Raw genomic sequence first — 12098 nt, 5'->3', positions numbered from 1 at the left:
AAAAAGAAAAAGAGATGAAAATGCGACACAAAGTGGGAACAGTCCACATAATTATGCAATTACACTTACAATGAAGGCATTACGAGATAGTGTGGTGTATTCTCATTTCGTAGGATTTAATTTGCACAGTATTCCCGGCAAAAGTCAAATTTGGAAGTTAAAAGTTAATGAGCCTGGTTGAGAAAAGTGTCAAATCTAGGTAAGTTGAAAGTTTATTAAAAAAAAGATTTCACACCTAAGACTTGAGGATGGCAGCACATTTTTTATATATAAATATAAATATAGCACTATTCACAAAAGCACAGACCCTTTATAAGACTAATCAAGACTGCAATACATGTTCCACAAATTCAGTATTTTAAATAAGCCTCTGCTAGCCCATCTCTAGCTCCCAAACATACAACTAACCCTTATAATAATTCACAGGGCCTACCTGCTTCCACTGATTTGCTCTTGATGGTTTAGCGCTAAAGGGGGAAGAGGCAGGAACTCCCCCAGGCCTAAGGACTCATGACTGTGGTGGTCTGGGTGCAGCGGCAGGGGTGTGGCAGTGGGGATGTGACCTGCCTCTGTGTCGTTCAGAGACACTTTACTGTTGGACATGGAGCGCAGCAGGGGAAGACGCAGCTTAAAGCCTCGTGGACGACCTGGAGGAGAGAAGGAGGAGGTAAGATTGCCTGCACAGTGACAGGTGGAGAGAGAGAATGGAGAGAGAGAATATGGGAGGATATTCTAGGTAGTGGAGGTCATGCTAGCAGAGAGGGAGATTTGAACTGGATCACCCTGACTCTAATAAACCTTCAAAATACAGCTTCAAAAACAATCTGCAGGAATCTGGGACAGGAGCCTTGATTCGTTTTTGAGTTTTAGCCACAATGTCAAATAACACAGAGAGAAAGACTTGATTCCAAATATGATCACTGTCCTACTTCAGATATTCAGCTATTCCCCAGGGTTATTCCTCTGGAACATTAAGTGCACGTTCATGTTCATGGAAAAAAAAGGATTTTGTCCAACTTGATCCAACACAAATACCAGGATTCACAGGAATGGAATTACTTAGTGAATATTACATCCACCTGGCCTTTCTGCAAAATGAAACAAATATACGGCCATAGCCAGCTATGAGGTCACTGAGGTTCGGACCTCTGTAATTATTTCCCAAAAAAAAAAAAAAAACACTGTCTCTTTGCATCTGAATAACGTGAAACCAGTACTTTCTCTGTGTGTGAGGCACGCAGTTCTCAACAGAAGCAGACAGTGACAAGGATCTGTTGATAGTCATATTGACATCATACCAGCCGCATTACATAACTGTCACCTTTCACTATAGTTTTAATGTCTATAGCCTATCTGTAGAATATGCCACAGTACAACTGAGCACTCACTTCTTGAACTTTTTTAGTCTAAACTGAATACAAGACACAATACAAGTAAATGTAGTGAGCCAAACATCACACACACACACACACACACACACACACACACACACACACACACACACACACACACACAGACCGAGAAGTCTCGCCTTAAACGCCTGATTATTGGCCCTGGCTGATTATCAGGCTGTTTTTGGTCAGTTTGCAGATGATCTGTATCAGCGTTTTATTTACCTGATAACTGATAAAGTTAATGAATTAAAAAGTGGCTCTGCTACAGCTCTGTGTCTGTCCCTCTGCTTCAGTTTCACTCACCACTGAGTCTGACTTAATGCCCCCCCACAACACTATCTGACTCTCTGTTACTGGGGATTATGGTGAAAGTTTCTCATTTATTAAATAATTGCTTAAAGCGTTTAAACAAAGTTTTGTGTTGGAGTTTGTAACATTCCAAAATCTTTACTGTAAATGCATATCGGTTCCAAATACCGGTTATTGGTTTCGTTAACTACTAAAAACCAGTATCGGCCCTGAAAAAACTGTATCGGTGGATCCCTAGTATAGGGTGGGTTGTGTTTGTAGGTGTCATTTTGGAATGAATGTTGCTACAGTAAATAAGCTCCATTAAAAGAATGAACTCTGTACCTCACTAATTTCTAAACTCTGACTACGACCAGAGCCCGTCTACGGTGAGCCTGTTCACTCCCTATTCAGCCCCATTGTACCGAATTTGGTTGCAGTTCCACCAGAGTTCCACTGGTGGTGATTGCGGTCCAGTGCTAAATGAATGGGACTGGGATATGGAGCTAGACAGCTAAATGTGTCTCTTTCGCCTGATTGTTGTTGAGAAATCTCAGATTTGATTGTAGTTTTTGCAAGTTCAACATGGATTATAGGTCAAAAGTTGAATGAACGAGTACTTGTGTCCTTTCGATTTCTTACAGGTTGAGTCGTTGTTGCCCATAACACGCTAGCATTCTGCTAATGAATGCTGATTGGTCAGTGAAGGACTGATTACGATCGGAGATCCCGCTTGATGGCATCCGAAGCAGAACCAGAATGTCAGAGTGAATATTTACAAAAACATTAGCAAAACTCTTTCTAGCACGTGTATTAACAGAGAGAGTCTAACCTGTCAGCTGTGTTGTATTAACAGGGAGAGCCTAACCTGTCAGCTGTGTTGTATTAACAGGGAGAGTCTAACCTGTCAGCTGTGTTGTATTAACAGGGAGAGTCTAACCTGTCAGCTGTATTGTATTAACAGGGAGAGTCTAACCTGTCAGCTGTATTGTATTAACAGGGAGAGTCTAACCTGTCAGCTGTATTGTATTAACAGGGAGAGTCTAACCTGTCAGCTGTGTTGTATTAACAGAGAGAGTCTAACCTGTCAGCTGTGTTGTATTAACAGAGAGAGTCTAACCTGTCAGCTGTGTTGTATTAACAGAGAGAGTCTAACCTGTCAGCTGTGTTGTATTAACAGAGAGACTAACCTGTCAGCTGTGTTGTATTAACAGGGAGAGTCTAACCTGTCAGCTGTGTTGTATTAACAGAGAGAGTCTAACCTGTCAGCTGTGTTGTATTAACAGAGAGAGTCTAACCTGTCAGCTGTGTTGTTGATGCCTCCAGAGAACAAAGGAAGCGACTCAGAGCTTGCCACAAAGCAGTATCTCTGGCCGTACATGTGTGTGACGTCACTGACATTTAAAAAGGCTTTTTAGAACAAAAAAGCCACTTTAAAAAAATGTAACACCCAGCAGTGTGTATTTTCTTAGCCTCCCCTTTCAAATGCAACATTCAAATTACTAGACAAAAAATGATCCTGAGAAAAGGGGTATAGCTCCATATACCTCCATTCATTCTGCACTGGCCTGTGAGCGCCCTCATATGGAACCAGAGTGGAACTGCAACCAGTTCAGAAGCTGGAAGTTTCTAGAGAGTGGAAGTTCTCCCCTTATTAGACATTCTCTGCTACGACCCTGGACTGAACATGTTAAAGGTGCAGTAAGCGATGCTGTGCAAATTGCTGTGCGATTGTTGATATAAACTTAACAGACAAACAAATACAACCCCCCCCCCCCCATTGCCCATTCACAAACTTGTCCTTTTTAATGAATATTTACCACCACCATCAATTCCAAGTATTCTTATTGGCTTGAATTTTTACATTTGCACTACCATGAACTGGGGTAGACGCTCTATATTCATGCTCCATCTTGAAATACAATAGCCGGTAAGAGACATACAGGACATACTGCTCCACCTTTCGCGTTTTCGCTGTCACATGATGAACTCACAGGTGCTGCTAATGCTGCTAATGGGTATCGTAGCTTCCCGGCCCCGACAAGTTTGAAGAAGGAAACATGGAGGACCACACGTTATCTTAATACACTGCGGTGGAGTGGGACAAAAAAATCTACCGGGAAATTTCGTAGACCACGGGGTGCGGACGATCAGACCGGGTGATCAGACCGGGTGATCAGACTGGGCGATCAGACCGGCCCACCTATTGCCAATCCGCCTCATGCACGTATTCAAAATCCAAGTTTCTGGAACAGGAGTCTTCTTCTTCGCCCAGAAAAAGAAAAAAGGATATCGAAAAAAGCAAAAGACCGGCTTTTTGAAGCATGAAGGCTACCGTAGCTGTAATACGTACTTTGAACTGCGTGGTGCGAGAAAGTTGATTGCGATATATGATCTCATCGCTAGATGGGAGAAATTCCCACACATTGGACCTTTAAAAAAAAAAAGTGCTTGAATCAAATATATTTAAAGTGAGTTGTGGACAACAGTGATAAACACGAATGAAGAAGAACCTGAAATCACAGGGAAAACGTGCACATACTTTTGATTGAACAGAAAACAACAGAGAAAATAAGCTTAGTCAGTAGCTACCTGTGACAAGCCAGGTGGGCAGGCGGTGGTTCAGCTCCTGTTTGTGGACTAGGAGGGCTTCCTCTGTCAAGCCCTCAAAATTCAGGATGAACATGATCACCAGGCCATCTTCGTTTTTCACTGGCACCACGTCCACCATACACAGGAAGCATTGTCCTGCATGGGAAGAGAGATAGAGAGAGCTTCGTCAGACTGATAGTATTTGGTGGAAGCTTTTATCCAGAACCTCTTACAGTGCCAAAAGTGTATATGGTTTAAGGATTGGGATTAAAATCCCCAACCCTGGTGGTGTTATTTTAGGTAACAGCAGCAGAATTGACTCTTTACACACAACCAGAGGTGGAAACATTCTACTTAAGCAAAGGTACTATTACTTTGATGAACTTTTACTTAAAGTAACTATATGTAACTTTTACATGTTTCTGAAACTGTGTAATGTTCCATCTGATGATCATAAATGACCTGTAACAGCAAACGAGACTAACAGTGAAAAGAACACTAGTTTTATATCGTTTTTATTAATGTCTCTGCCCAGGTCTGATTTCTCCTGTGAAGTCAGAGAATGATTTACGGCAGGTAGACGGAGCTACAGCAACACATTCTGAAGGGTAACACCAGAAAAGCCTGTGTTAGTGTATCCAGCCAGGTAAAAGGTAGCAGGAGATTTCTTTACATAGGCCTAATTATATTTTTATATTTTAGAAGTGATCTGCTGTAGTTATGGCTGATACTGGGCAGGACCATCACAGGAAAGAAGGAAATTAAACAAAGAACAACTAAAAGCTAAAAGGGAAAGTGAAAGACGACGGGGGAAACCCTGAGTCACACTCGGTCGGGCTTTCAACAGATGAAGAACATTACGGGAGTGTAAATGATTCAAAAACATCAACGAATTGGCCCTCAGGTATGTAATATGTCTAGTTCATTCATAAAATAACTTCAGTCTGCGTGATGTGGTTGTACGTCAGTAGCCGACATTAAATGACGTCCCCCCTCTATTTAGAGTGGACGTGTTATTCCTTTTAATCCTTGTTTGTGTTCCCCTACTATTTTCTTTTCCCTTGTCCCCCTGTACTTACTTACACACACTTGTTTGGGCTTGCGAGAGTAGTAGGCTAACCTTACGTTTTGAGTGGATGGTGAGCGTGAGACACTGAAATGGATGCCAATAAGATTCTGAATGGAAAGTTTCCGTGTTTTTTGTCGTTGTGAACTGAGCTGTTATCGCAGCACGTCCAGTCTGAAATACCACTTGATGGCCAAGCACACATCTGATGGCCAAGCACACAGCTGATGGCCAAGCACACGGCTGATGGCCAAGCACACGGCTGATGGCCAAGCACAGAGCTGATGCCAATTGTCCACCCCCTCGTCAAAGCCAGGCGACAAAAGCACAAAGCCAGGCCGATCCACTTATCCATGTTGATAAGAGCATTAAAATGAGAAAAAATAATGGGATAAAAAGAAATGAAGGGACATTTTGAATAGATAAAAATGTGTGATTAATTGCGAGATAACTATGACATTAATGTGATTAATCGCGATTAAATATTTTAATCGTTTGACAGCACTAATTATTTTTCAAACTGTAAATGAGGATATGTGAAATAATGCTATATAGCGTGCAGTAATATATTCATAAGGTGTAAAAAGCATTTGGCACAGTGTACAAAATGCCCCCTCTTTTTATTACTTTTGATTTCATTAGAATTTTTCTGCATGACAATTGCGCGTGTGTGTGTATTGACTCTTTACACACAACCAGAGGTGGAAAGAGTACAAAACATTCTACTTAAGCAAAAGTACTATTACTTTTACTCTGAACTCTGAACTTTTACTTAAGTACAAGTAAAGTTAAGGGTATAACATTTCTCCAAGTAAAAGTAAAAAGTAGCTCATTTTAAATTTACTTGGAGTAAAACATAGTTAGTTTTTGACAGCGTGGGGGATAATGTTTTTTTATATTTATACTTATTTCATTTAATTTCAGTGTTTTGTGATTTGATAAAGGCACAAAGCCGCTTTCGATTTGAGTTTGTTGACAGATACAAAACAACGTTAGAGATTTTTTTTTACTTGGTTTCGGATGTGATTTAAAATGTAGCAAAGTACAATACTTCAAACAAAACAGTACAGATTTCAAAAACTACTTAAAAAAGTAAAAGTACGCAAAAACTACTCAATTACAGTAACGTGAGTAATTATATTTTGTTACTTTCCACATGTGCACACAACACAAGTTCAATCGTTTTAAAGGGGCGCTATGCAGTTTTGGCCATTTCTTCTCTGTTTTCTCTCTTTTTGCCGGCAGTTTTCTCTATAGAGCCCCCCCCACCCCTACAGGTTTCTCTATAGAGCTCCCCCCATACAGGTTTCTCTATAGAGCTCCCTACAGGTTTCTCTATAGAGCTCCCCCCATACAGGTTTCTCTATAGAGCTCCCCCTACAGGTTTCTCTATAGAGCCCCCCCCTACAGGTTTCTCTATAGAGCCTCCCTTATAGGTTTCTCTATAGAGCCCCCCTACAGGTTTCTCTATAGACCCTCTCAGGTCCCCACAGGCTTTCCTCCATAGAGCCCCCCCTACAGGTTTCTCCATAGAGCTCCCCCTACAGGTTTCTCTATAGAGCCCCGCTACAGGTTTCTCTATAGAGCCTCCCCTACAGGTTTCTCCATAGAGCTCCCCCTACAGGTTTCTCTATAGAGCCCCCTACAGGTTTCTCTATAGAGCTCCCCCTACAGGTTTCTCCATAGAGCCCCCCCTACAGGTTTCTCCATGGAGCTCCCCCCATACAGGTTTCTCCATAGAGCTCCCCCCTACAGGTTTCTCCATAGAGCCCCCCCTACAGGTTTCTCTATAGAGCCCCCCCTACAGCTCCTATGTTTACTCGTGTCTGACTCCTCTCTCGGTCAGTCTTCCGTTTCCTCTTTCTCTGTTCCTCCGACAATGCTTTCCTAGCTTTCTGCTTCTTTTTAGCCGGCTCAGCCACGACGATGTGTGAAAAAAAACTCCATCACTACCTTGTTAGCCGGTTCCTGAATGGGCGTATGTGTGCAGAGACCTGATATCACGCGATACGCTGGCCCAAAGTGGTTTTTCAGCTCACAGGCGCTAGGGGGAAGCAAAACGACCACCATTCAACCTGAAAAAAGTCATTTAACCATCCAATGACTCTGAAGCTGTTCAGTTAAGGTCAATTAAGGTAAAAGAAACTGCATAGTTCCCCTTTAATGACTGTGAAATTCTACATAATGAATCTGTGTGCAGAGACAATGTGCAATCACAGATGTACACATGCATGTCACACCATGAATGTGAGCATGTATGCCCTAATTACACAGCATACACACGCACACACACACACACACACATTTTCATTTCTCTCCTCATTAAATGTGCATCTGCGCTTAATCGGCATTCACACTTTCTTCCATATGAGGCCTGACACGTTTGCTTATCCGCTTCATGACATGAGTGCTAAAACAGTAAAATAAGTGTGAAATTAGACTACATATGACAGTAAGTAGCTGGGAGGTTTCTACCAGGTCTATAGGACCTGGATACACTGTACATACCAGCTAGACTGGAAGTCAAAATACACCTGACACAGTCAGATTTACCTTTAGTTCACTGTTCTAAGTCTAATACATTATAAGACAAAGTTTTTTTCTTCTGACTGGAAATCAAAATAACTTGCTGTTCTGGTTTTGACACTAGGTATTTGAACCTTCAAAGAATCAAAATCCACATGTATAAAAATAAATCATACAGGATGATGACGACAAAATCAATGCAACTACTGGGACATCATTTAACATCTGATGGAGAACATATGGTATCTGAAAACGTCTAGAGAAATGTATGACTTTAGAGTTTACATTTTTTACATTGTGCAGCAGAAGGTTTAATGGATATTTCAATGTTCAGCAAATGAATACTGGGCCCTGTAATGTATTCAAAATGATACACGGTATACTGCAGTCATGTTACACATCATTTAAATCACATTTAATCTGTCCTTCTAGGCCATACAACTCCTTGCCCCTCTTGTCCTAGCAACCATAGAACCAAGCCACAAAGAAATGCATCCAGTTTGCTTTGTCCAAATAAAGGCTCACGCTTTGCATCAGCTTTTTGAGAATTTAAGAAAGCTATTTAGATTGTCACTGTAATCCTCAAGCTTATATTTGTTTCCTTTAAACATGGACACATTGGCCACTGCCTAAAGTGTCCTTTTGATATTAAATAGTTCCCCCTGAGTGGTCCCATCTCTTACCTGCACAGCGAAAAGTCAGTAACGGGCTCTACAAATGGCAGCCACAAGGGTTTTGGCAGTGTGGAGCATTTACATCCGACACGATACGCTGTACAACCCGACAGTGTGTCAACTGCATGCCTTGCCTCACTCACCCGCCCGCCTATCATTCATCCACATCATCACTGGAGAGTGGGCCGAAATCGGATTGGACAACAGCATAATCCCAACACAGGAGGGGAAAAATGTGAAACACAGGGAATACTAAAGGATTACACCATCTGGCCATTTCTAGCAGAGTGTGTGTGTGTGTGTGTGTGTGTGTGTGTGTGTGTGTGTGTGTGTGTGTGTGTGTGTGTGTGTGTGTGTGTGTGTGTGTGTGTGTCCATGCATGCTTATGTGCACATGTGTAGGTAGATGCCTAGTCTCATGTACAATCATAAGCTATGCCTGTTTTCATTAACAGCTTTAACAGCCTTTTTTTAACCGCTTAAAACAGCTCTGCAGCCAAAAAGGCAAGAAAACTTGAAGACACGTGTCACAATTTGTAAAAAGGTATTTTTTGTCGTAAAGACAAGAGAGAATGACAGAATTTAAAAGTGACCTCAAAGACCATGGCAAAAAATATCATCTCAAATACTGTCATTTATATTCGGCCAATAGGTAGGTTGAATTTGATATCTTTGCCATCATCAGTGTACACAGGACCATTAAAGTGATATCATAATAATGTATAACATAGAGCAGGTTTGTACTGAAGGAAAAGCCAAACCAATAGTAGACATATTGTTGGGAGAAATGCAAGTTTTATCAACTTGGTCCATGTAAACAAGCAAATCATTTGAAAATAATAAATAAAATATCTCATATTACGTTGTCAAACAGATTTAGTTGGAATTACTGTCACCGCTATGTGGATTCTAATCTTGAAAATGGTATACATGTATTCATGGGAGACAATGCCATCAAAACACCACCAAACTGTGAAAGCAGCGAGCTATGAGTGTGTGTGTGTTTTGTGAATGACAGATGTGATTTGTACACATGTACATGCGCGCGCGCGCACACACACACACACACACACACACACACACACACACACACACACACACACACACACACACACACACACACACATACATACACACACACACACACACACACACACACACACACACTCTGTAGGATTAAATATCAATAAAAGAGGATTCCACTTTAGTTCATCGTTTAAGTCTCATACATTATAATGTTTATTTTCAGTTCTTCTAATGAATCTGGAACACTCACCCGGGTATGTTCCAATTCTCTGATTGTGTGTTTATTTGCAAGTGTGTGTTTACTTTAAATACATATCTGATAATAAAAATAATAATAATCATGTATGCATACATAAATGAATGAGTAAAGTGTGTTCTACAGTACCCTAAGTCTTTGTAAACACATGCACACATGAGTGGGTTTATCTGTGTGTGTGTGTGTGTGTGTGTGTGTGTGTGTGTGTGTGTGTGTGTGTGTGTGTGTGTGTGTGTGTGTCAGAGTAGTGAAAATCAAGGGGTTAAGCCTACATGACCCCATCACACCCATCCTTCAGAACCTCCACTAGCTCCCTGTTTCCCAACACATCCAGTTAAAGTCCTCCTCCTCGCCCACAAAGCCCTCCATAACCAGGCTCCTTCCTACCTCACAGACCTGCTCCACTGCCACAACCCCCCCCGTAACCTCCGCTCCTCTGACACAAACGTCCTCTCCCCACCACTCAGGACCCCGCACCGTACCTGGGGCGACAGAGCTTTCACCATCGCAGCCCACTCCTTCTGGAACTTCCTCTAATGATATTAGATTTTACCTGCAGTTTTTTGCTGGTTTTATTGTTTCACTTGTTTTTTTATGTGCTTAATGTCCTGGTTTTATTGTAAAGTGTTTTCAATTATTTTTAAAAGCGCTATATAAATAAAATGTATTATTATTATTATTATTATTACATGTTTTAGGTGTATCAGAGCCATTTGTTGTTGACCATCATACTACATACTATCATCTAATGTAACAGATTTCGTCAGAGAGCATCTGAAATAAATTGAGCTCTGAGGTTAACGGGGCAAATGACATTTCATCTAAATGCTCCGCCTGGATGTATTCCAATTCAGCATGTACCATCTGATAATCTCAGTCAGAGATTATCACAATGCAATAAAAACACATCCCAAAAAAAAACACAGAGTGAAAACTGCTCGTGGCGGACCAGGGGTGTGTTCAAATAAAAGCCCCAACAAACTACTGTACAAAACTTTAAATTTGAAGAACTACGATTTGTTGGGAGGCTGACCATCACTGACACCAAAATCTTAAAACAGCTCCGTCTGGTGTGGATGCTGTTGACTAATGCCAGGATCAGACTACACAAATTTAGCCCGATTTTGAGCCGACAGACACGTCGCAGACAAACGTTCAGAGTCGTGCACGACAATGAGGGTCAGGACATAATCAAAGATCAACAATGTAACGTCTGGAAAGCTTCACGACCACGATGCAGAAAGTCTAGCATGTCAAATTGTTTTGTCTTTTTCCGCCTAGTATGACATGTTCTACGACGTGTTCCTTGGTAATTATGCATCTGAGCATACAAATATGATGTGCGGAGTTCCCCACGGCTCCATTCTGGGGCCTCTTCTGTTTAATATCTACATGCTTCCACTGGCTCAGAAAACAACAAAATAAGTTACCATAGTTATGGTTTGGTAGTTACGACACACAAATTTACATAACCTTGTCGCCAGGGGACTATAGTCCAATACAAAAACTGACTAAGTGCATTGAACAAATTAACGACTTTCTTAAATTAAATGAAGAAAAAACTGAGGTGGTTGTTTTTGGAGCAAAAGAGGAACGATTAAAAGTCAGCACTCAGCTTCAAACGATAATGTTAAAAACAACAGACAAAGCCAGAAATCTTGGTGTAGTCAGGGACTCAGACCTGAATTTCAACAGCCACATTAAGACAATTACAAAGTCAGCCTATTACCATCTTAAGAATATATCAAGGGTTAAAGTACTTATGTCCCAGCAGGATTTGGAAAAACGTCCATGCTTTTATCTTCAGTAGACTGGACTACTGTAACGGTGTCTTTATAGGTCTCCCTAAAAAAATCACTCAGACAGCTGCAGCTGATTCAGAATACTGCTGCTCCAGTCCTCACTAAGACCAAGAAAGTGGATCACATCACTCCAGTTCTGAAGTCTCTACACTGGCTTCCTGTGCCTCAAAGAATTGATTTAAAAATACTTTTGCTGGTTTATAAATCACTAAACGGTTTAGGGCCAAAATACATTTCTGATCTGCTGCTACACTATGAACCACCCAGACCTCTCAGGTCGTCTGGGACAGGTCTGCTTTCTGTCTCCAGATTCAGAACTAAACAGGGAGAAGCAGCGTTCAGTTTTTATACTCCACATATCTGGAACAAACTCCCAGAAAACTGCAGGTCCGCCGCAACTCTCAGTTCTTTCAAATCAAGGCTGAAGACCTTTCTTTTTGATGTTGCCTTTATTTAAATAATTGCTTATACTGCA

General features: G+C 41.3%; 1 protein-coding gene across 1 annotated transcript in view; it reads right to left on the bottom strand.

Annotated features, from left to right (window-relative positions):
* The window catches only part of kcnh2b (potassium voltage-gated channel, subfamily H (eag-related), member 2b), a 323192-nt gene that overhangs the window by 153456 nt on the left and 157638 nt on the right, over positions 1 to 12098 (bottom strand). The window contains exons 3-4 of the mRNA XM_078280719.1: positions 4275 to 4430; positions 434 to 647 (exon numbers count right to left, since the gene is read on the bottom strand). Coding sequence (XP_078136845.1) covers positions 434 to 647; positions 4275 to 4430 — 370 coding nt within the window. The remainder of the gene's footprint in view (positions 1 to 433; positions 648 to 4274; positions 4431 to 12098) is intronic.

Source organism: Sander vitreus, chromosome 22, assembly GCF_031162955.1.
Source record: "Sander vitreus isolate 19-12246 chromosome 22, sanVit1, whole genome shotgun sequence".
In the NCBI taxonomy this organism is placed as follows: Eukaryota; Metazoa; Chordata; class Actinopteri; order Perciformes; family Percidae; genus Sander; species Sander vitreus.
This window is presented reverse-complemented; position numbering and strand designations above follow the sequence as displayed.